Source organism: Polyodon spathula, chromosome 5 (assembly GCF_017654505.1).
Source record: "Polyodon spathula isolate WHYD16114869_AA chromosome 5, ASM1765450v1, whole genome shotgun sequence".
NCBI lineage: Eukaryota > Metazoa > Chordata > Actinopteri > Acipenseriformes > Polyodontidae > Polyodon > Polyodon spathula.
The window spans coordinates 7,955,718-7,982,487 of NC_054538.1; the positions used below are offsets into that span (position 1 = coordinate 7,955,718).

General features: G+C 37.0%; 2 protein-coding genes across 7 annotated transcripts in view; both read left to right on the forward strand.

The window, feature by feature from the left end:
• Positions 1-6,376, forward strand: rsad2 (radical S-adenosyl methionine domain containing 2). The gene is made up of 6 exons (XM_041249643.1): positions 1-1,843; positions 2,139-2,300; positions 2,878-3,107; positions 3,650-3,799; positions 4,190-4,222; positions 5,151-6,376. Exons 1-6 carry the CDS (start codon positions 1,471-1,473, stop codon positions 5,313-5,315), a joined length of 1,113 nt encoding a protein of 370 aa, XP_041105577.1. The 5' UTR covers positions 1-1,470; the 3' UTR covers positions 5,316-6,376.
• Positions 6,377-9,252: 2,876 nt separating this feature from the next.
• Positions 9,253-26,770, forward strand: part of LOC121315505 (probable E3 ubiquitin-protein ligase RNF144A-A) — a 44,798-nt gene continuing 27,280 nt past the window's right edge. Inside the window, exons 1-4 of one of the 6 annotated variants that reach the window (XM_041249647.1) lie at positions 9,260-9,643; positions 9,734-9,972; positions 15,217-15,315; positions 21,950-22,095. The gene's annotated coding sequence lies outside the window, so the exon portion shown is untranslated. Of the gene's footprint in view, positions 9,644-9,733; positions 9,973-15,216; positions 15,343-21,949; positions 22,096-26,770 lie in introns of all 6 variants that reach the window. The other 5 variants (XM_041249650.1, XM_041249646.1, XM_041249644.1 and 2 more) reach the window with 5 other exon arrangements.

Genomic DNA, 26,770 nt, shown 5'->3' on the forward strand with positions numbered 1-26,770 from the left:
GAATGGCCTCCTCTTGTTTATAAACTTTCTTATGTTCTTATGTTCTTATATATGGCAATAAATCATACACACCGGGCTTATCCAGTGCCTTCAGAATGGACACCCACATATTATCTTTCAAATCTTTATCTTTAACATTATGATACCCTTTTTCATAAAGCTCTGGTTATTTTTTCAGACAAGTTCTCCATCATTTTGGCTGCTGCTTCACCCTGCTGGACCACGTACATTGAAACTGTGCTCTGATTGCTCAGTGCCCTAGTTGACGTGCATCAAATTAAAAAAAAAAAAAAAAAAAACAGGATTGAAGCATTGATTTTGCGTTGCAAACCCAGGGTCGTTACAATATAATTGTATTTTTCAGTTTAAACAGTATGATCATTTACTAGGATCATGCAGTTTGAGATGCAGATGAGAAGTGGTAGCTTAAGGATTCTTTTAGATGTTTTACAGGAAAGGCGCTACATAAAAATAAAATTGTATAAACACATAGGCATTAATATCAAAGATTTCTTGCAACTGTAGGAAACGTTTATCACACATCAGTAAATCACTTGTACTGTATTTAAAAACCACCATGAAATCAATCAATCCTTCTCCCTCTCTTTCTCTGGGAGTCATGTGCTACATTCTGGATGCAGAATAAAGGTATTACCCTGATACAGCTCAACTGATTGTCAGTGTAATTGCTTGACAGGGTCAATATATCTTATCTCCCAACATAAAATGAATGTATAACTTTATAAAAAAGTTTGTATAAAGTATGGACCTAGGACTGGTTATTGAGATTAAACAACTAAGCACCTATCTAACACTGTCGGTAAAGCTTAGGGTCAGCATGGGCAACTAAGAAGAACCTGATTTGATATGACTGGCGTGTAGAAATGTAGTAAACCTGCAGGTAAGAATAGCCGCTACTGTTATCATGTTTTAAACTTTCACATGAATCCAATGTTGTCTACCAAGCACCTAAATAATCAGTCAACAGTGTATGAGATAAAGAACATATAGTTATAATTGAGAGCAGTAGTTGAATACAGCAGTGTGGAGCAGTTTTCATTTTCTCTTCATGAGTGTGTTTATGAGTTTCTGTTTTCTAGTACAATGCCAGGCGTTTTTCTTTCCTTCTCATACCCAAAACACATTCAAACATTTTCTTATGTTCAAGTCGTCAAATGTTAAAACTTCCTCCAAAAGTATGTGTATTATTATTATTTATCACAAAATTACTTTTCCAAGAACACATTCATCAGCATAACGAATTGTATACATTTCTAAATACATGACGAGTAAAGCTGTGTTCGTCTGTTACTGTATTTGTTAACATACATCGGTTTCAGAACGTCATTGGACGGCAAAGTAATCAAGATATTTTCGATGGGTGTTATCATATTCGGTTTCGTTTTCACCGCGCTGTTTAGTATTATAGCAACCTGTGCATAGAAACGTCACCTGATCAGAGGGTATAAAATGACACACCCTATGTCACTTGCAGTAGAAATCAATCGGGCTTGGAGTACTAAGAGAGAAAACATGTTTTCCACAGAAATAAAGCTACTCCTGCAATTTTGCATAGGCAGTCTTTGCTGTATCTTTGAAGATGGGTTAGCTAAATTTTGTACTTGGCTTGGAATAACAACACTGGTGTCTGACAGGAGAATCGTTAAGTCAGAAGAGAATGGTGCACGAGAGACCCCAACCATTCCATCTCCAACCAGTGTAAATTACCATTTTACTCGCCAGTGCAACTACTCGTGTGGGTTCTGTTTCCACACTGCCAAAACATCGTTTGTGCTACCGATCGAAGAAGCCAAGAAAGGTTTGCGGATGCTAAAAGACTCAGGTAAGTTAGTACAGTACTCATATTTCATTATCTTAATCATTATCTTAAGGTACCTATTATTATTATTATTATTATTATTATTATTATTATTATTATTATTATTATTATTTTTATTATGAATCGACATGCAGGCTAGGAAAAAAACAAAAAAAAAGTTTCCATTTCAATGTATTGCCCAAGCAGCAATGTTACAGTTCATATTATCATTGATTTGTAAATGGTTAGAGAGAGAGAAATGCGTATTGCTATTTGATAACCACAGGAATGTCATCTTATTTTCTTTATGTTTTTGTAGGCATGGAGAAGATCAACTTTTCTGGGGGAGAACCATTTTTGCATCAGCGGGGCGACTTTTTGGGGAAGTTGGTTCAGTTCTGCAAGCAGGAACTGCGGTTGCCAAGTGTCAGTATTGTGAGCAATGGAAGCCTGATAACGGAGAAGTGGTTCCAGAAGTATGGTATGTTTAGATGTAATGTGTCTCAATTGGTACATACCATATGTATTCAACAGTTTTATATAAACGTGTTCCCAAGTTTCCCCGTTGAAGACGGTTGGTGGCTGAAGTACTAATTTGGGACTGTAGGTGGCAGCAAATTGGAATGTGAATGTGACTGTGTGCTTTACAGTGTAGGAACCCTTCACTAATTCATGCTGTACGTCAGACAGTGAAATAACAAGTACTCTATATTGTGTTAGTATCTGTACCTTTAAAAGTTAACACACTGCCCTGGAGTAGCAGATTTGACGTGGGGACGGTTATGAAATGTAAATTGTTAATTGTTGATCTAAAGAGTTACTATTTTATTTTACACTTGTACAGTGTCTACTGTATGTTGGCTAAAGTAAATATCTGCATTGGACTATGTAAACTCATTGTAATAAAAGTGTTATCATTTGCCTGAATACTTGTATGTGTATCCATGTATTCACAATAACCCGGATACTACAGTCTAGTAAGTTGTTCTGTGGAGCCCGGTTAATAGATATTTAAAAAACACAAAGAGCTGATTCTCCCATGTACCTGTCTCTTGCAGGGGAGTACCTGGATATTTTGGCAGTGTCCTGTGATAGTTTTGAAGAAGAAACCAATGCCTTGATTGGCCGAAGGCAGGGGAAGAAGAGCCACCTGGATAATCTGCGCAGAGTGAGGATCTGGTGCAATGAGTACAAAGTGGCTTTTAAAGTCAACTCTGTTATTAACACCTTTAATGTGAAGGAAGATATGAGAGACCAGATCCGGGAACTTAACCCTGTGCGCTGGAAGGCAAGTCATTTCCTTTTCAAATACTATATGAATTAGATCATTCCATACCCAATAGTGCAATAAGAGCACCTTTGTTAATCAGGTTTATATCAAACGGAATTATTTATCTATTAACAGTACTGTGTCTTTATTAAAATAAACTACTTAAAATACCATAGGCAATAACCTAGTTTCTGTTTTCCATCTCCTCTGGTTTATCTCTGAATTGATAATACATTTGAACATCCTACTTTAATGAAACTGCAGGACAGGTGAAATGGGACACTGTCTAGCAAAGAAGTAAATACAGAGTTTAATAGTTAAGAACTGCGTTAGAAATTTACTGTATACAGTAATAGTGAGATAAGCACAAAAGCTACTGCAGCTCCTTAGTAGTCAATGCTATTACTAAAAAAAAAAAAAAAAAAACCTTCATTTGATAAAACTACATCAGAAACAAAGAACTAAGTAGAACAGGGTTCATCACACACATGTTGCTCATTTGTCATGTTGTTATGTTAACATAGATTTTTAAAACGGATGTCTGTTGTTTCTCCCAATAGGTATTTCAGTGTCTGGTTATTGAGGGGGAAAATGCTGGAGAGGATGCCCTGAGAGAGGCTGAAAAGTTTGTGATCAGTGAGGAAGAATTTCAAGACTTCTTGGATCAACACAGTGAAATCACATGTTTAGTTCCAGAGTCCAATCAAAAGGTACTGGGAAACACACACACATAACTAATAAGGTTTACTATATGTAATGACTCATTGAGTAGTATTTTTGCTAAGCCTGTACTGTACATCCAATTGCTTTAACCCTTGTTTTTTTTTTTAGTTGCCTGTAATTCACTGTGCTTTTCACAATGTGTGTACAACAAGTTGTTGTACTTTTTACTATGGTATTACAAAGATGGGGTATTTATTTTTGCACATGCAGCGAACCTTGTCTGTTCTGGTTCAGTCTATTAGCATGTAAATTATCGTAATACAGGGTGTATACTTGACATACTGGAATCCTAATTCTGAATAATAATGATCTGGTGATAAATCTGAAACTTGCTGTTATTTAATTTTTTTTTTTTTTTTTTTTTTTTTTTTTTGCAGATGAGGGATTCTTACCTTATCCTGGATGAATATGTAAGTGTTGATTTATAATAATACCTTATAATAGCCTTCCTATTGATGTTAATTAACAGGATAGAATTAATCTGTGATTAACAATAAAGTTGATTAGCAGGTCAGCTAAAGGACCAAACATTTGTGCTTTCCAAGAGATCAAGTTACACACAATGCCAGATGCCCATAGTACAGTAGTTGGAAAATGCAAATAGCTGTCACTATATCAGGCAGGCACATAGTCAGATATTTAATATGCAGTTATAGCAGGGAATGTACATTTGATATGAAAAATAATGTAAAGCAGGGGGCTTCTAAGAGGCACATCTGGTAAAGGCACTCCGTGTTGAGCCTGGAGGTCGCTGGTTGCGTCCAGGCTGTTCCACTGCTGCCCCGGTGGGGAGAGTTTAGGTCGGCCAAGGTGTCCTAAGCTCACTGCACACCAGCGACCCCTGTAGACTGGCCGGGTGCCTGCAAGCTTGCCTCTAAGTTACCCAGAGCTGCGTGGTCCTTCGACGCTGTAGCTCTGGGGTGGCTGCATGGCGTGCCCGCAGAGTGGAAAGAAGCGGACGGCTGATGGCAAGCATTTCGGATGACGAGTGTATCCGTCTTTGACCCTCCCAGGTCAGCACATAGGTGGCAGCAGTGAGCCGGGTTGAAATAAAAATAATTGGATATTTCAAATTGTTTTGGAGCACAATGTTGTTTTCAGTACAGTACTGTAATAGAGTATAAGCCAAATGCAGACATGTCTGAAGTACACTGCACCTGCATCTATGCATGACAACTAAACAGGATCAGAATCACAGTGATCTTGAGGAAGGTAGAAAAGAGGTTGCAGTAAGTTTACTTATCTGCACTTTGGCTATGTACAGGACTGTATAAACCGAGACCTGTCAGCTGAGTGCACTACCTTCACTCATCATGCACATGCTCTGTGTGTTTACAGATGCGATTTCTGGATTGCAGAGAGGGCAGGAAGGATCCGTCCAAGTCCATTCTCGATGTGGGAGTGGAGAATGCCATTCAGTTTAGTGGGTTTGACGAAAAGATGTTTCTAAAAAGAGGAGGAAAATATGTTTGGAGCAAAGCAGATATGCGCCTTGAATGGTGATCTACCACTAGACTAACCACTCCAGCTGAGGGTTTATATTGACAATATGCGGGGGGTTCTATGCAGGCTGTGTTTTCCATCCACAATTGTATGTTTTATGTTGAGGGTAAGAAATGAGGAGTTGTTAAAATCAATAATTATTTATTAATAAAAACAATCCTTGCCTCATGAGCTGCTGCTGACAGTGATTGTTACAGTTACAGTTTTATCTGTTTCTAAAAGCACATTTGAATCCCATAGTGGAGAATTATACAGAAAATGTAACCGTCTAGATTGGATTCACAGGTTGCCCTATTCATATGTGTATATACAAAACCTGTCATCTTTATTTTTGTATAATAAGAAAGGTTGAAAGTACAAACCTTAATAAATATTGTTATATCATAGGTGTATTGTGTACAATAACATACAGTAAATTACTTGATAAAGTATTTAATATTTAATGGAATCATTTGTATGGTAATATTGAATATTACCTATGCAGTGTATTGGGGTTGGTGAATTAATTTGTAAATTATATAAAACATTATAGATTTCTTGATTTCAAAGAGGGAGGGAAGGATCCATCCAAGTTTATTCTCGATGTGGGTGTGGAGAATGCCATTGAGTTCAGTAGGTTCGACGAAAAGATATAGTTATAGATATAGAGCATCTTTAACCTTTGTGTAAAGTCCAGCTGCAGATGGAACTGGCGGCAGCCCCAGTTTGATACTGGAATAAGATTTTACAGACTGGTTTCAAGCTCAGATGGAAACATGCCACTAGACAAACATTTCAACAAGTCTGTAGCAATGTCTTTGAATGTTATAACAATATATTGGTTTGTTTTTATACTGCTATACGTCTTACATTTAAGTGTTCATGTATGACTGATTATGCCAATACTGTATGAAAGGAAAAAGTGTTCTGTTTTCATTTTACTGTATTTGAATGTATACTATTCCAACTGTAATTGTACAATTTAATAATATATGTTTTGATGTCCTGTCATTAAGTGTTTTGTGGTTATTAAGAAGTATTTTGTATTAGTATTAAATACAAAACAAAAAATCTGTCACATATATTTGAATGTTTTTTATTATTTTTTTTTTTATTTATTGTTTTATTATTGTTATTCTTTTTAAACATTATTAAAAAAATCAATTGCAACATTGCAATGAGACATGGATAGCCAGGACAGTGAAGGTGTAAGACAGAGAGGCTTCTATTACTCTCTAATCGGTGTTCATTCTCTACACTTTATTTGATGGTAGTTAGGGGTTTTATGACAACTTTATGATTTATGAGTTAAATCATTTTTGAAAAGTCTGACTTTTAGATGATTTGCTCAACTCAGTGGTTGAGAAGAACTACTGAAACACCAGCCTATAACACTGTCATTAGAGGGTAAGGCTACCATAGGCAGCTAGGGATACATGATACACAATTCCTCAAGGATAACCATCTCTGATTTCTTCAGTCTGACAATGTACATGTACTGTAGAACTGATTGTCAAGCTTACAACAAAGTGTGTCAGAAAAAAGCACACTAAGTGTACAAAAAGGGGATTTCACTAGATTTATAGTCTAGTTTTAGTTTCAGGGATACATTGAGTCATTTTAAAAATGATAATTCAATACAAGTAATCACATAGAGTTTATTGCAGCATAAACCAATTCAGCACTAAGGTTTCATGGGAGATAACCCTATTTGGAATCCCTGTAGAAGTAAATGAGTCAGTTCCACAGTATTCTCATATATACAATTCAAACATTCAAGTTTGTGTTACATATTGCAAGTGTTTCTAATTTTTGACAAGACTATTTTCTATCATTCTTCATGAGCTAAACGGTGTAGCTTTAAATAACTTTAATCTTAAAAGTCTGTTAAAGAGCTTTGACTACAAGTTCAGGAGCTTTAGTTACCTGGCATAACGTACTGCATGTAATGCAAAGTATGTCAGTCAAAGTGTCTTTTCTGTTAGTTAACGGCAGCAAAACAAAAGGAAACATCCTCCAAAGTGGCAGATCACTAGATGGGCTACCTCACTAAGTTTGTATGTTACATACATCTATGGCAGAACTCATAGCTCAGAACGAACCCTTCAGAATGATAGCAAACATTTCAAAATGATAAGTGGACAGTAAAAAAAAAAAAAAAAAAAAAAAACGCTATTGGAAACTACTTCCTCTTTAATATAAGGTTCTTCTGATATATAGTGCTAAATTGGGAGTGGATTGTCTTTCTAGGTCAGGACTGTCCCTCCCGGCAAATAACTGGGGAATGTATCTTCCCATGAGAATTCTGAATAGCTGATCATTATTATGTATCATGATGGAATATCATGGTTTCTTAACAGTTGCAGATGCTCTCCAAGGAATTCACAATGCATGGTAAACAATATACTGTGTTTTCTACTTGACTAATTCAATTACAGCCCATTCTACCTTTGGTAGACAGTTGAGAGAATGTTCACACCTAACACATTTTGACAGCGGAATCTGCCTTAATAATATATAACAGACCATATTTTAGTAACATGTCATTTCTTATCTTATATTTCTGTGTTTTCTATAGTTCTTTATTGCTGGTCTGTTTAGATGATTATTAAGCAGGCTTACTAACTAATGTCCTTTCCCCAATATGATTTCTTCTGAAGACTCATTAAATGTATGCACCCTTTGCAATTTTGAGTTCGTAAGATGGACAATCTCTATTTCCCTCAAAATTACAGATTTTCACCTTCACCCTGAATGGTAATTTTTCGGAAATCCAGTAATTAGAAGTGGTGTAAAAATTAAATGTTTTTCATGAGTAAGGATGGTAAATAATGACCACAATACAGAATGAAAGAGATCCCACCTAATAATGCATTAAAGGGTAAGGTAGTTTTATGAAAGTATAGATGGTGAACCTGCTTTATTGCAGACCTCTTCTGATGTTAATAAGGTGACTAGATGCTCAAAGTGGCAAGGATACAACAGGCTGTTCAAAGTAATCTATTTGACCGAAAGTTTGCATACTTTTTTTGTTTAATAACCAAATAAGTATTTCATACAAAAGAAAAAAACAACTTTATTTTCCTTTTCAAGAAAGAAAATTGCCTCAATCAGTTAAAATGTAAAAAATGACCCATAGCAGGGTGCGCTTTTCAAACACAGTGGTGTTTGTTTGCTTTTGTGTCTTTTTTTTTTTTTTAATTCTGACATCAGCTCCATAACTTTCTCTGTATTATCTGGTGAGCAATTGTGTGTCACCTGACTGTCTCTGTAGAAATTTGTTTGGATGGTTTATTGACTCTAATTGCAGAACATTAACCATGTAAATGTCAAATCAATACAGAAAAAACAAAACAAAAAAAAAACATTATATTTACACAGATCCTCCACTATTTAAGTAAACCCATAAAAGGGTATCATGTTTAGGTTCATGTATCAGTCATTATCAATAAATAAATCAATGCATAATGACTTAGACAGCTTGTCCTAGAGAGTACAATACAAGCTTTGTGGACTAGGCTACAGGATATTTTTTGCTTTTCAGTAGACGAGTTTCAGCTGCTCAGTACTCCGTCTGGTTTCTTATCACGGACCTCTTCATCTCTAGAAATACTTGATTCCATTCAGAATTGCAGATAGCCCAGGCTATGGACTGACAACTTTGATCCTTCAGTGTGTTAAAACACAGCAACAAACATTCATTTCCGTTTTCTCAGGCGGAATAATATTGACGTTAACAGAGTGTGCCAATACTGTAACCTTTATGACATGTAAACAACACACAGGAAATATTTTTTGGCATACATATTCTAATCAGTTACATAGTAGTGGTAAATGTTCGTTTGTTATGGCTTTTTAAAAGTAGTTATTAAAGCAAATCCATAACCCGCTTTTTATAGGGGGCACACAGGGGTCGTAATTTAAATCCAGGGCATCACAAGGATGCCAATTACAGAACTAAAGCCTTTCCACACTATGATTAGTTCTGTATAAACTGTACAGCAACTAGAGCACTTGTCAATGTAGTCATTTGTCCTGCAAGGGGTGCTGTACTCGACTTCTCTCTCAGTCCTACATGCAGCCGCTCTGTATAATTAAAAACAAACACGCACATTAATGGCGTCTTTCCAGGCAGATCAGGCAGCTGTTTTTATCAACTGCTTTTAGTGTCGTAGCCTAGTCATTTGCTGCTGAAGCAGCGGCAGCATCGCCACAGTTAGCATTTACAGTTCATTAATGTGGCATAGTAAAATTGAGGCAGCGGTGACAGAGGTGTTATATAACAAATGGACGTCGCCCAGAGTAAACCGGGGATGTTCTCGCTTCTTTTAGCTTTGTAAATAGAAACGGTGAGTTATAACATAAAATACAATATTTATACAATTAAAAGTTTCTGAATTTATTGTACACTGTTTTTATTTCGTATTTCCCCTCCACAGGCTAATCGTTTCACCCGCCCCTGGATGTGAAAGTGATAGATACCAGAAGGATGTCACTTACCACACTGTGTTACTTTTGTATCTAGTTAGGGGTACATTGTAGGCATTGCTGCTGTCATCATTTACACGTTTACTGAGACTGAGGAAGTAATCTCGGCAAAGATCCAAAGCATCACTAACAGGCATCTATTTAAGGATTCTGAACTGATTAAGAAAGACCGACGGAAAAAATTAAGGAGGTAAGGAGAGTTTTTCATTTTAATAAATGCTGGAGTATAATAATAAACATCATTGCAACCTTCCACTCACTCTGTGCATTGAAATTAAACTTCATGCCGTTTCTGTGTTTAGAAACAACATGTTCAATGATTGTACTGCATGTAGTTGTCAGAAAACATACAGGCAGTCATACAGATGGTTAAAATGACGCTCGTACAACACGATTCGGGTTATGGAGGCAACAAACAACCTTGCATGCAGCTATGTGTTCAAATACGAATTGGTTATGGTGACTGTCTTTCTGAAACCTTATTTACGGTTGTTAGTCTTTACATAACATCACAACCAATTACGGTGAATGTATTTTAATTTTATTGGCTTTGTTTATCTGCATCATAAAGTATGAATGTGACTCGAGAAAATAACACAGCAGCCTTGCTCGACATGAGAATGTAGCTCTTACCAGTCACAGAAGTGCCAGTCCTCGTCTCACTTGTGCTGTTGCTGAAAAAACGATTAAGCAGCGTTGTACTGTTCTCTACCATTTGCTCCAAACATTTGTAATGCAGGTTTGGAATTCTGATTGCATTGGACTGGGCTACTAATTAGTAACAATGTTTAAATGTCTTAAATAAAACTTTTTGTTTGTTTGTTTTAACATATGAAAGACAGTTGTTTTAATAAAAAATATTTTGATACAAGCATTTTCACAATATGTTTGTCAGAACTTTCTGAAAAAATATTATTATTGTTATTGTTATTGTTGTTATTTTTTTTTTTTACCCTTAAAGTCCAACAATTTTTTATATTAGTGACTGGAGTCCCATTTCTTAAAGGGGGGGGGGGGGGGGGGGACTGAAAATCATCACAGGCTGATAAAATATGGCATATTTTGTGAATCTCAACACAGTTTTCCTTATAGACTAAGATATTAAGTTTTAGATATGAATGGCTGACTCAAATTCTGTGGACAGGTTGAAGTGAGGTAGAGATTTTTTTAGGGAGCTAGTTGTCATTTCTACAGTAAAGCATGTTTTCAAACCCTACCACTGACAAACCTAAAACTGTAGTAGTTTTAAAATGTTGAAATAGTAATTGAATGCAGTTAATTAGCCTACTATTTATTTCTAATAATTTTACAGAGTGTTTATTAAAGTAGGATGATTTAGTTACCTTTAGATTTGAGTTTATATTGCTTAGTTGAACCTTATATCCTCTTTACTGATCACCTTATCCAGTTCCCCAACTTATAGTGGACTGTGCAGGTCTATCCTGCCACTGGTTGGAATGTACATCAGGGGTCTGAGTTCTATACCAGGGATTATGATAGGGACAGAACAGCGGTCAGCTTGACCCTCTGAGCATTGACTACAGTGGGAGGGTAGTGCCTTGAGGCTACCGTGTGACTCAAGGGTGTTCAGTTTAATTCTAGTTATTAGTTAATTCTATGTTTTAGTGTTCTATGTGGTCTAATTTATCTGAAAGCAGACTTGTTAACTGTCAAATAGTCACGCTCCTGCTACTTCCTGCGTTTAATGAATTACATCGTCAAACTCTTTTATGATTGCTGTTTGCAATATTGATGGCCCTGTTTGGTTTAGTCTTGTTGAGTACTTTTTTATACACATACCCCTGTCTCTCGGGGTCATCACTGCTGATTTCTTTATTTGGAAATGATGCATTTGATTTTGAATTCTAAACCCAGTGCTCAATTGATGTAGTATTGAATTTTTTTTATTTTATTTTGTTTATTTATTTATACTGTGTATTGTATGTTTGTTGTGAGTTTGCTTATTTTAGGAGTCAATTGGCTAGAGACCCCTATGAAGCATTGCAAGACTGCAGAACTGATCCATGTGGAGAATGTTTTCAGTAAAATGACTTATAGTGTTTGTGCAATACCTTGTGTATTAGAGTATTTATACAGTACAGGCCTATACATTGGATATAATGATGTCATCTACTGTGTTCTTAAAACACATAGCGCTAACAAAACAATTCCTCTAAATCTTACCTAATATGTATTCCCATCACTTTGCACAGCTCGTCTCTTCTAAATTAAAGGTGCATTCATCTATTAAACATGTCATTTTTACTGCTAAACAAAATGTGTCGAAAGCCTTTTGTAGTCTTCAGTGCTGAAATCATATAGTCAACTGCGTTCCTTCACGTGACCCAAGGGTTCCCAGACTTTGTTGGCTCGAGACACCCCATGACATTAGGTATCCTGATAAAGGATGTTGATACCTATACTGAGAGAGGCTGTGCATTTGGACCTGTAGAAGTGCTGCTGCTTTCATTATGCTCAGTGTTATTTCTAGGATGTTTGACAAACCACTCTATAATTAGTGTACTCAGCTGTACACTGTCTGGAAAGGTAAGCAGGACGGGAATGGTTTATTTTATTTATGCAGGGGGATGAAAATATGTCAAGGATCTAATATAATCTATTGAAAAAACATACATTGGCAGAAATCGTGCATTTATTATTATTATTTTTTTAAATAACAAAACTGATGTTAAAATTATAAAGTGCATTAATAATTGCCTATTTTGCCTTTTGTTGTATAATGGTACATACTGTGTTAGTGCACGCCACAGACACATCAATGTTACATTTAAAATAATCCCAAGCAGCTGACAGCAGCGTTCATGCCCCGGTTTGGGGAACACTTCTTTATCGAGGTCATTTGGGAGAATTTGTTTTTCTTCCGGATGTGCTACCGCTACTCTGAAATGATCTCACAGCCGTCCCCTGCCCTCAGTGTGATAAATTCTGATGTGACTTCTTGAAGTAGAATGGGATGAGCCAGAAGTGTTGCATTTAAATACCATAAAGGAGTGATCGTTACGTTATCTTCACCAGTGGCTTAGATAAAAAAAAAAAAATATATATATATATATATATAAGTCAAATTCGCCTTGTCATAATGTGAGCAACTTTCATATAGGAAAGGAAAGACCCAGAAAATTATGTAAATACATATTAGGTAAGATTTACTGTAATAATTGTTTACTACTTATCTTACTTTAAATTAGCCAAATGATTTAGATCCATCATTTTTATTGTCAGATATGTTGAAATACCGTTAAAGAAGACACGGATAATTTGTACCAGTCTTGATGATAGTTTTGTCAGTAACAATTTTTGATAGTTGTATAGATCTGGCAGTGTTCAAACCTGTTGCATTGCCTCTGCCACTTCTAGTGTGTGTGGTCATGTCGCTGTAAAAGTATCTTGTGGCCCAATGAAAAATCACATCGTGTCGAGTGTGTAGCAGCCTTTTTCCATGTTCACTGTCTTAAAACTGATATGATGTACTGTATTTGGCCACCCTTAATGTATGTATATTGAAACGTATTGTGTTTTGATTGGCAGTGTTGTATTTCTCATTTTATGTGCTGGTTTCTCTGTGGACTGTAAAGATCTCATTGTGTGTTGTCAGAAAACAACAGGAAGTGGGACAGTTTCCCCTGGTTGTATTCGCTTCCTGGGGCCAGTTTTGGGAACAAAAAAATGCTACATTTTAATGAATTTGAATGAAAGCACATATTCAAAGTGCAATTTAATTTACAAGTCTTCCTTTTCAATTATAGCAAAGGATACTACTCTCATTGCATTAACAGGAACCCAAAATGGACTGAAGTATGATGCATTTTTTTTCAGTGAATATAACCTTTTTTCTAGGCCTTTTATTGCAATGGGGAGAAAGTAGTGTAGGGAAAGCAAGACTAAATATTCTACCAGTGCTGTGTCAAATCGGCTATGCACTGAATTCATAACAGAAACCACCTATCAGAAAAAGTGTGCAGAATCCATTAGTTTGTTCTTATTATATACAGGGTGATTAGAAAGTAAGTTTACCACATGAGAGATGGTGTGCTGATGTGGTAAGCTTACTTTCTAATCTTTATTTGTATAAGTTTGCGAGTCAACACCCAGTTAGCTGCCATTTAAAATGAGAAGAATTGTATGCAGTACCATTACTGTAAAACAAACAGTATTATTATTATTATTATTATTATTATTATTATTATTATTATTATTATTATTATTATTATATTATTGCTATTACTAGTAATAATAGTCCTATATAATTATGCATTTGGGGACTACTCCAGCTGTATATTGACAGCTGGTTAAAAAATTCTGTTTAGCACCCTCAAAAAGAGGGTGCTAACAAATACGGACAATTAACACATTTTAACAAAAAGAACTAGTAAATGGCCTGCAAATTAAATGTTCAGTTGTAAAACAGATCCAGAATGGATGGTACAGAGCACACCATTTAGAGCTCACTGGTGAACAAAGGCCATCGTGTCACTAGTTGTAGTAGCAGTATTTGTTTTTATGTATGTATTCATAGAGCACATTCTGCTGTCCTAATCTGTTTATCTAGTAGGACTATAAAATAATGGTTAATTGTTTTCATAATGCTGATATGATTTGTGGTAACTGTTTGAAAAATGCAGTATGATCCTTAAGTCCTCTGATCCTTAAGCAGGAAAGATACATTTTAATAATAATAATAATAATAATAATAATAATAATAATAATAATAATAATAAATTCATCCATTTCAGGAGTTAATGCAGGCTTACGGGCTAGACTGTTTGGTGTTTGTTTACTAGTGATCTCATTACACAAGGGGCTTTCATTACACATAGTACAGTAACTGCAACCGTTCTCCAGAACCAAGAGCCGTAGGGTCAAAGCTGTGGGAAGCAGCCCTGGGCACAGTGTATTAACTACACAGACTGCAATGAAACATGAGTTCAGACTTGCCATGAAGCTTCGTGTACCCGTTAAAACAATCAGAGAATTGTCCATTGGTTTGTAATTATTCTGTACATTATCCAAGCAATGACTGTTACCTTCTGCACTAGAATAGAGAATCCAACCATTTGAGCTGAATAAACAAATCTGTAAATTTGGTGCTCAAAGCCAAAACCTTTACACCTTTAAAGCTGTCCAAAACTCCATCTAGCGGTTTGTTATAGAATTTTGAATAGAAAACAGTGACATTGAAGAATCTGAAAGGTATTTTAGCAGCCACAAGTTGGAATATACTGTATAAAGCACAAAGCAAGTATGCATCATCTCATGCTGACTGCACCAACACTTTCATTCTTTCCTTGTGCTCATGTGGTGAGACTCTTTCTGCTTGTTAGAATATACAAGGTTGTTTACTGACCTGATGTCACTTGGGAATACTGCTGCCTGATTGGATTCTTGTTTTTTTCCTGGAAACATTGTCTAACAGCAGTGAACCAAAGGAATATCGATTGGTTTTGTGTTTTATGTCGGAAGTCACCAGTGAAGAAGAGAAGAACTCTGAGTGGTGACCTGCAGCCACACACCAGTAAGTCTCTCTGTGAGCTGACAGCCTGTAAGTGCATCACGTTTGATTTATTCATTGAAGAAAATGTTCTATTCCCCCTGCATCTTCTGTTATGCTGTATGAATGCAGTCCTGATTTGCTGATGATTACCCTGTTTATTGAAGCTGGTGCGGAGCAATTAAAAGTGTTAGTTGAGGTGCTTAATAGCTTCCAATTAACTTTACATACACCGTGTAGCAGAAAATGAGAATCAAGCCAATTTTTTTCGACATGAAGAAGAGTTATTTTTAACATTGACTAGATCATGAAATGTACCTAATAGTCCCATAATGACTGGATGAGATCCATGGTATATTTTATACATTGTCAGCAACATTGTGTGGGGAGAAGTGCACCAGTAAAAATAATAATGCCATGATAAGAAGTTATACTTCTGCCTTCTTAGAGTTAACGTCAGCCATAACAGTCACTGCCACTTTGTTTTAACCTCTGGCTTTATCAGTGAGAGACCACATGCTTTGGGGTTATTCATTTTTTTTTACTATAATATGTAACATACAATATCCCCTGATAGTACAGTAATTCACTCTGCTAAATGATTCAACTATTGTTAATTTTCTTTGCAGTCAGTGCCTTTAAAACAGAAATGTAACAATTCCTTTTTTCCCATTCCAATTACCTATTGCAATTCCCACCCAATCAATTCCAACACAATTAGCAGTGATCTGTTAAAATGAGCTTCTCACAGTGGCAGCAGATTACTTAAGTCAGTGTTAGTCAATTGCACTGGCTTTAAATGAAAGCAGCTGAACAATTGCAACCATTATTACATCTCTAAAATAGGAATTTAAATTGCAAATTGATTTTAAAAATTCATTGAAAAACAGGAAATGAACTCAGCTCTAGTCAGGATGATTACACTAATTTCAGTGCTGTGCCTTTAACTAGCTGTATCCCATTGAGCTTTGTGGGATATATCCAAAGAAGTTGAGCAGTACTGAGTGCCAACAGATGGAGGAAAATGAAGGAAAATTCTGCTTCAGGTCTCTTTATGCCATTGGTCAATGGGAAATATATGGGCAAATGCACATTTGGATATCTGCCTGTTCTCTGCAATGGTGCAGACACTAATATGTTCCGGTAGGCTGCTGTACCTCCTGTGATAAAGGAGGAATATGTTTCAGTGGGTGCTTCTGGACAGTAGTTTAACTGCAACGTCTCATTGTTCTGTGTCAAAAATACATACATGCATACAGTCTTCTTCAAAAAGGTAAAGCTAAAAACAACTCCTTATTGATCATATAGGTGTGCTGGTGATAACCATGAAAATCATTGGGCATCATTTGAGATGCAAACTTTTGTTATTTTGTGTATTTGTCGTCATCAGTAAAGATCACTGTGTTTCGGTACATTTATTAACTGAGGTGACTTACAGTATGGACAAGGTTGACAATGTGGACTGTAGGATTCAGCACACACAGTACTGGAGAGCCTCTGCTTGAGAGAGGTCCTGGTCTGAATACAGGAGCAGGAGCAGTCCTTCAAGTCAGGATGAAGATACATGGGTTTAGCTGCAAGGAAAAAGTATGTGATAATAGCAATGTCTTAAAAATACTAATTAAAAAATCTAATGGAGATAAAATCTCTTGTGGTTCTCCTCTATCCAGAGATACAGTACTGAGGCACTTACCCACTAACTGTATACTGTAGGTAAGAAATCATCTGGATGAATATACACACACACACACACTCAATGTAGTCGATGTAGTTATAAAAAATAAAATATAACAAATAAAAACAAAAAAACATTAGAACAGCATTTGTAGTCGAGATTATGGAATCAGAGGTGGTCATGTACACTATTGGACATTATCGTGATACCATTGTGGCCTCACCATCAAGACTGCAACATGTACTAAACTGTAGAGCATTTGGAGCCAACGTGGCAGATTTGGGATTAAGTTTCATAACTTCCTCAACAATACGATCTAAACCCACCCGGTTGCTTGGTTATGACGAATCAAAGACAAGAACAGCAAAAGGCGCTTTTGTTGGAAAACGTGTTTAAAGCTTTCTTTATTTTCCCACGCTAAGATTCGCCAGAAATGTGTTCACGACCCATAATTTAAGAACAGCTGCCTTGGGCACAACTTTGAGGACCACTGACCTAGACCATCAATTATAATATTTTGACTCTTTGCATTCAAACTAATTTTCATAATCAAGTAATTCAGCAACATGTATTTTGTGTAAGTGAAAAGGTGAATTAGATTAACAAATCTGTTAAATTGATTAATTAAACTGAATGAATCAAACAAATCGAGTCAGTAAAAATAACCAAACTGCATGTTTTCAGCCCAGAGAAAGAGGGTTAAATAGCGAGCCTATCGTGGTTAAAGCCTGGTTTCCATACGCACTAATTAATGATCACTTTATGGTTGCACTGAAATGATCATTATTTAGTAAATATCATGTGAATACAGCTCATCTCATTATATAGAACTGGATGCTCATTTAAATGCATCAGCATGCATTACTATAAAGATCACATATTCATTCTGTTTACTATAGTGTGAAGCACTAAATTTAGCGCTCACATTAATAATATGCCAAGCATCACACGTGATAATGAGTAAAATTGCAATAGTAAATATGTAAATCGTTAACGTGCATGCTAATTGTAATTATGGTGCACGGTAATGTTTAATGCCTTTTTGTAAATGAGGCCCAAGGTCTCAAAATGTTTTAAGGTAATTCTTCATTCCTCTGCTTTATAGGGCTGTCTTGAGGTTTGCAGGTATAGCACTGATTCATGGAAAAGGGCTGCAGTGTGACACACATGAAGCTCAGTGTCATGGCCATGGCACAAATTTCCCCCCATCCCGAATGTATTAACTGGCCCAAAATTAATGAGGCCCAGCGTAAGATACCACATTTAAATGAGAAAATTCCACTGCACCAGTAGCACAGACTAACAGACTAATCTGACAAGTAGTGCCTCCCCTCCAAATGGGCTTCCTCAATTGAACACTAGGTAGGTCATTTGGAGAAGTAATGACCCCTGCTGACTAAGTGTCTTGACATTATATTATATTATTATTATACAATGGATAAAACCAAATATACATAATGAAAAGCATATAATGAACCAAGTTTATTATACAATGAATACAAACAGTTGTACAAAATGAAATAGCCTCAGGGAGATCAGAAAGGGTAATAATGCAGATCCTAAATACTCTCCCTCTGTTCCTGGGTTGTTAGTAGCCTGTACTCTGTTGTAAGAAATGCCACAGAAAGTTAATTTCTACATACTACTAGAATTGTACAGTGTGTGTATAAAGAAAAACACAAAAGCTTCTTTCATTTCAAGTTTGCAGTTAACGGCTCTCCCGTGTTTAATATTTTAGGAATAGAGGCAGCGAAATAGGTTATGAATTGCACAGTCATTTTAATCAGTGTGTCAACATAAGTTTCAATGGTTTAGAAAGTTTGAACAGGTTGCTGGATTTGTCATTCAAGGTTGTTTTTTAAAAAATCTATTTTGTTGGCTTGTTGCTTTTTCTTTTTTTGCAGCCAACTCAGACCATTCAAATGACTTGTTTCCAGCAGAAGTTTGTTACATTTATTAAAGATTGTTTCAATAGTGAATCCATTTACAATGTACATGTTTAAAGAGTTGACTCAGTAGCTAGGCTAAATGTTAAAATGTTTCAGCCTTGGTTTTTGAGTGATGTTCTTTATGAACTATCAATGATGACACATTTAGGCAACTTACATCAGTAGAATATAATGTAAATAGAAAATGTGTTGTTTTTATTTTTATTTTTTTAACACTCAGCGAAATTCTTCTTTTTTTTTTTTTTTTTTTTTTTTTCCCCCATTGTCACTTGGGAATTTCTTTAAAAAAATACTTTGAATTTTTCGGTCCCCTATATGGCTGCTGCCATAATGCTCTTTCCTGTCCGCTGGTTTCTGACTTTTTCTTTGTGTCCAAATAAGACCAATTTGAAATCGAGACTTATTTGTGGATGCTTTTAGAGCTGATGTAGCTCTTCTGCTGCTTCATAAATCTAATTTTAATATCAGACTTAATTAACAAATGAGCCCCACCTACAATTTGTCCATGCATATAATCAAATCCGAAATTCTCACACATAATTTTTGCTTGGGACGCCCTGCAAGGATGAGAACTAGCAGCATTGCACGCTGGAGCTCATTTTGGTAGTGCTAACACGGCCTTAACTTGCTAAAAATGTCATGATACATACGGGGTAATTTTAAGGCTGGAATAAACTTGGCGCTCTGGCCTTAATGCCATCGCAGACTCTTGATGCATGTCCCCCTGGGTGCTGTAACGGTGCTCGTGTGTGTGAGCCAGTTTTGTTTGCGCTAATGCTAATTATTTCCAGCTGACCAATCTTGCAATAAAAACTGGATCCCTAAGCAGTGAATCACTTAGTAGGAAGCAGATGCGGTGAAAATAATATTTAAAAGTGGCATTGGTTGTTTTTGTCATTAAAAAAAGAAAATCCTTATAGCATGTTGGTGTTCCATTCTAACTTATCTTCCGAAAATGCAAGTTGAAAGCATTTGGATTGTTTAGATCGAGTTCCACCACTTGAGGTTGCTCAAAGTAACTTTCAGCTGCAGTATGCCGGATCTAGCCTGCAGCAGAGAGATAAGCGACAACATTTTTAACAGTAATAATAACAATAAAGATGTCACAGTAAGGGTCTTAATACCTTGATTAATGCTTGAGTTAATGCTTGGAATTACAGTTGTGTTATTCTGGTGTATTTTATTTGTAATTATACGTTACAAATAATGCAATGCAGGTCCACAGCTGCAAGGAATAATTTCCCTACCTGTGATGTGAATATGTAAGCACTGCAGAGTCAGAAAAAGCAAACTGCATACAGATGTTTAATAACAAGCTGGGGGTGCATATCCCCTGTAACCAGGATCATGCAGAGGTGTCCAGCCATCTGTATGTTCAGTACGGTATGTCGCACTGGAGGATTTCCAGCAAGTTGGATGTCAGTGATATTAATACTCTGCCTTGCCTGACTACTTAAAGCAAATCAGAAAGACGAGCAATCCTGTTACTGTAGGAGGCATTTTGATTCATTCTAAATTTGGCTTTGCTATAAAAGTACAAATCAGAACGACTCCTGCAGTAATAAGTGAGGTGGGGAGGCATGTTAGCACTGCGCTGGAATTGTGCACTAGAGCCTGTGTAATGGATGTAATGTTGCCTTTGGAGGCCTTAAAAACCAAAATATTGATACTGACTTCCTGTATGCACAGCATAGTGATGTCACCTATACAAGTGACCTTGTGGAGTCATGTTTTTGACACGATGAAGTCACACTCTAGTGTGCCCAGGATACAGACCACATGCCTGTGATTGCATACCAGTCTCAGTATTGACCTTCTGCCAGGGCTTTAGTTCCACTCTGCAGTATATTCATTCATTCAGTACTATAGTCCATAACCAGCAGATACATTTTAGTATTGTTCATGTCTACCCGTTATACTGTATAAAAAGGATATCTCACGGAATGCTTGTATGAATCTAAAGAAAGAGGGGACCACCTTACAATTCATGAAGCTCAGAATACTTTGTTAATTTTAATAAATGGATTGATCTTGGAAAATAAAAATATAATATTTTTTACAGAATACATTTCCAGTAGAGATCGCAACTATCCCAGATCGAAGCTGTGCTCCAGTAGGACTATGCTCTTGGAAGTAATAATTCATCATATTATTCCACTGTAAAATTGTATTACTTCTACTGTATTGAGCCACACAATGCCAGTTCTGGCACTGGTGATAAGCTACTAGAAAAACACCCATTTCTTACTAACTTTATCAATAGCTAACAGCTGATACAGCAAGCGATTTGTTCAAAAATATACTTGTCAGTCTTAATCTTGCCTTCTCTTTCATCTGTTATTTCACCTTAGTCTGAAGCAGTAAATGCTTTGAAAGAAACGTGACATTTCTAAAAGCAAGGGTTGTAGGTTGTGATGTGTTATACTCAGTTATTCTAGTAAAACAGGCCTTTAAACACATCTCACCGGAACTACAGGCAAATAGGATGTTCTGCACTTTGGCTTCACATGCCTTGCCCAAATTAAATTACCGTAACATATATATTGGGGCCTTACAAATGTATTCTAACAAAACACTTCACTTTTACCTTAATGTGTCTGTTCAGAGCATTATTATTTGTTGAAATACAAGGTAGCTTATACGATTTAGTTATTCGAATAAACGATTACACATGCTCATCCTTAATAAACACTCTGTGCAAAATGTGCTGGTGACCATGTTTTTGGCATATGGAGGCAGAGGACTTTTGGCTGGCTTTGCAGACTCCAATTTTGGACTGTCTAATATTACCTTGTAATGTAGTCAAAGATTAGTGCTATACACAGGGTCTGAAAAACCTACCTTGATTTATTGTGTGTGTATGTATGTAGAGATTCTATCCTCAAAATCTAAGTTCATTAGTTAGAGGACATCCACAAATACCATTTGTTTTAACCTGTAAGCTATATTAATGGTACATACTTTACAATGATACACAATTTTGTATTTACAGTTGATACTCTGCTGTTTTCTGTTTTTTCAATTTACTTTACAGTATTGTATCTTTATACTAAAAAACTAAGGTGGAAGGATATGGTGGATTAGAAACTCAAGTGAACTCTCTGTACTGGGTTAAACTCATTTCTCTGATTGACTGTTACAGTCTCTCTGGACCAAGTGTGTCCTCATAACATCTCTGAGGTGAGTGTTTTAAATTGGTTTTAGCCTAATGTGTGTATTTATAGGCATTATGTAATCCCTAGGCCTAAAGCTTCTGGAGTGCTTTCAAAAGCAAGACTATGCTCCTTTTCTTTCTGATGTACTTTTTTATTAGGGGTGGATGGGTTCATATTTCTGACTTTTATTCTGTCAATTTGATTTTGATAGTTCTTTATTTCTTGCAAGCTTTTTCTGCTTGCTTCAGAATTTGGACAATTGTATTCTCTGTTTTATTTATTTGCACTGATCACTTAAAGATGAATTTTCAGAATAAGACCACAAAATAATATGAAAGTGTTGAGTCTTAATAGACCATTGAACCCTGCTCCACTCTGCCATTAACTTGAAGATTCCTGCTAGAACTGAAACCATCGTTATGTTTTTAAATTGCAGTACTAAATATAAACAAACATAGTCTCAATACATGTTTTACATTTACAATGGTAGCGATCTGTTTAAAGAATGTAAAATCTGATGACGCACTGGCAGTTTTAAGGATCACGCAGTGACTAGGAAGCAGACAAGCATGTATGTTCTCTCTTTGTAGATTTTGGGCCATGGTAGTCTTTTCACTTTAATGTAAGACACTTATTGTCATGCAGAAACATTTATGTCATGGGCAGCCTTTAGCGGAAATGTTATGGTAATTACAAAACACAAATATAGGGAGTCGTGTATAAGGCAACTGCCATTCAAGCAACTGGACTGTTACAAATACTTTACAGGTGAACTTCAATTCGGTATCACACATTAGGTTTTCAGTACAGTTTATTTATTTAATCTTCATTTACTTTGGATGCCATGTTGGTTCTTCTGTTGTGTATGCTAACAGCATCTCAAGGTTTATATTGTCTTACTTTTAAGATTAATGCCACATTTTGTTTTTCTTCTGTCCATAACTGGGCAAGATGCTTTCCTCTCTTTTGCATGCTTTATTTCAGATAGTTAAATGAGATAATCTGCTGCTGTCCCTCAGAGACTTAAATGAGATAACCTGCTGTGTTATATAAGCCTTTTGAAGATTGATGGAATCAACAGTGCGAAGATGCTTTTCACACCATCACTGAGCGACTGACCAGTGCACCAGTCCTTGCTTTTGCCGAACCCCTGTTGAAATGCCTTGACACTCTCTCTGGGTTACTGGGGTTCTGGCATTCACAGGCTTTATGACCAGCCTCTAATTTCATCTTGCAATGGTGGTGGATGCCCTGTGGGCCTTTCGTCCAGGACCTCTTGGGCAGGACCTAGTGCTGCTGCATCCTGAAAAGCTTTCAGAGATGATTGCATCCTGTTCATCTGCATCTGCATGTCTTGTAATTGCTTTGTTAACTGCTACTCCAAGGGTGTGACCTTCTCTGAAATAGTAGCATCCACTGGATGGGTTACAGCCACTGGCACCTTGGATGCGTTTCGTTCTGCCCCCCTCTCTTCTTCCTCTCTCACTTCCTACAGCAGGTCAGGGAAAGAAGGCATGTTTCTTCTCTACTTCCAGAGGTGCAACTTGACAACTACCAAGACATCATTTATGAGACTTAATTAGTTGTTCTACTGTCAATAGTGGAAGTCTACTCTTCTCTACTCCTCCTCGGCTCGCTACCTTTTGAAGAATCAGACACTTTCTCCCCTGACTTTTGCTTTAAACCCTTAAATTTAAAATAAAGGTCTTCTCTGGAGTCAGCAGTACCATACTTGTTTTCAAGGATCTCCAGATAAGCCATCACTGGGGCACTGGGGTAATTGGCTTGCAAGGCACGAGTCAATTCAGCTGCGGGAGGTTTCAAACTCTCAACTAGCCGTTTCCTCTTTTCCTGATCTGAACACTGCCACTCTGGTAACATCTGAGTTGTGTGGTGCAGCCAAGAGTCAAAGTCGTCCTCACCAGCAGGGGTGGGGACAATCCCACTGAATGGGCATTGTCTTTTATAAGGACTGCTCTTATAATGAGGCTTCATGGCATCCTTGAGCACCTTGCCCATAGTTTCAATAAGAGCTTCTGGCGTCAGAGTCGAAGGAGAGGGTGCAGTTACTCACGCTGTATGTCTTCCATCATTCAGCTTTCAGAAACCAGAAAGGTGTACAATTTATCAGCAAAGCTGTTGGGAGGCACTGGAGCCAGCCGAGCAGGGTCATCTTTTAAAGAAAACAACTTCCAATGAATGTCCTCGTCAGCATTCTTCACCTTTTGAGGCACGTTCAGGCTGCTTACATCAACTGCACACTCCACTAAGGCAGTGCGATCCTGGGTCAATGGCTGGTTTAAAAATGCTCTCACCTTGACCCTTGCAAACAGATTCAGGTCCTCCAAGACAGCAGCCACAGCATTCTTGGCTTGGTTTTCCATGACTCCAACCACTACTACAGCTTTGGCCGGGTCCATGTTCTCCCATTTGCACCACTCTATCAAATGGGCAGCTTCCATTGTGTACAAATGAAACAGTCATGCCTCCATTCTGCTGAACCTGACTCCACTATGCTTGTTTATCCTATAGAGAGTCTCCAATTAATAAACACCTTCCTGTGCAGATAGCAGTTATTTTATTTACACAGAAAAAGAAAAAATGTCTCCATTCTTAAAAAAAATAAATGTCCCATATCAAAAATAAATGTTGACGCTGGTAACAAAATTAAATTCTTAAATGGCGGCCAAAGATCACAAAGGAGCACAGTGAAAGATATTCAAAGAACGTTTACTCTCCTTCTTCAGAATGGTGTCAATGAAGATATTGAAAAATAATTTTCAGTCAGTAAAACAAACGTTTATACACAGTCTCGTTTTAACAACTTATTTAAACTGAATGGAAAAATATATCTCCAAAACAATAACAGGAAAAATGCTGCAGTGTTTTCAACAATAACACAGTTATAAAGTCTCGATTCTTACTAAATAGTAGTGATTTGGTGTGGCGATTTACAATGAATTTCTTTGTATTTCACTAACTGTATCGGTGAATGTGGAGGGCCTGCTCTCAGCAGTACTCACAACCCAGTCCGTGTGCTGGAGGGAAGGCTGTTGGCTTCACTCAGGCAATGGATCTGATCCGGGTCAGGGTCCAATATAAATCCTCTGTATATCGAGGGCCGCGATATAGCGAGAGACCCATAGAAAAACAAATAGGCTAACAAATAAGTACTGTCCAACCGTGGACCTGTACAGGGTCCGATATAAATCTTCTACGCAACCTGCTTTTTCTCATTTTTCATATAAAAAGCAGCACACCGTTTCAGTTCATACAGCAGAGGGTAATTGCTTCCCATCAACTTCAGTGTCCAATTAATTTCATGAGTCTTCCTCGCCTTTCTCAAATGCACAAACCCGCTGCATTGAAATAATCCCATTTCATACATAGGAGGCTTGTTGCTAGGGAGCTGACGTCACTGCCCTGTGACTTGCTAGTGGGTTGCTGCCACACGTGAACATCTCGCTGGCTAAAATAAAAACCGCTTCAGCAAGTAGATATTTAATTTGCTTTGTGTTATTGTGCAGTGCGTGCGTATATGATAACATGATAACATTAGTGCTTTGTTTTTATTTGTTTTGTATATTTTTGTTTGTGATGTGCAGTACGAAATAAAACAAACAGTAATTCTAAGTGCATTTGCTTATGTATATTGCAGCTAAGGCATACAGAGTTAGACTATAAAAATAGGTCGCCAACTTCAGGACTGCGATCTATCTGAATCCGCAGTATACGAGGGGCGATATAACGAGGGGTGGGTGTACCTTCTTCTCTTAGTCAGGTTTTAACACTCTCACTAACATGTGCACAATATTAGAGATGTACATTATAGAAAATTCAGCCTGTTGACTGACAGGAATTTATAATGAGCAGAGGGTCCTTAATTAAGATAGACAGACATTCCTAACTTGGTGTGAATGGTGTGGAACAGTGCACATACTGTATTCTCTGCAAAATCCGAACAAGTAAAATTCTTAGCCTTGGTTCTGCATAAACATTTCAGGTTCAATTGACATCCTAATAAATAATATAGTTTGACCTCCAAAAAACATACATATGATCAATCAAGACCTGTTTCCATTACATTCATTTGAATGCACATTGTAAGCTTATTTTAAAATAGTATCATATTTGAAGTCCCAGAGATTATTCATATTATTTTGTGTGCCAGCGTGTGTGGGCAGCTTTCCTTCTGGGTCTGTCAGCTTGTTAATAGCTTCCAGTCTTCATCCAAAGGGGTCTGCACAGGAAGGGAAACTCCCATCGGCTAAAAATATCAGCAAAGGGATGGGGAGAGCTTCCATTCAAATTGGAGCACTGCTTCCTAATGTAAACCAAACACTACAGCACTTCCTGTCAACATTCGAGCACTGCTTCCTAATGTAAACCAAACACTACAGCACTTCCTGCCAACATTCGAGCACTGCTTCCTAATGTAAACCAAACACTACAGCACTTCCTGTCAACATTCGAGCACTGCTTCCTAATGTAAACCAAATACTACAGCACTTCCTGTCAACATTCGAGCACTGCTTCCTAATGTAAACCAAACACTACAGCACTTCCTGTCAACATTCGAGCACTGCTTCCTAATGTAAACCTAACACTACAGCACTTCCTGTCAACATTCGAGCACTGCTTCCTAATGTAAACCAAACACTACAGCACTTCCTGTCAACATTCGAGCACTGCTTCCTAAT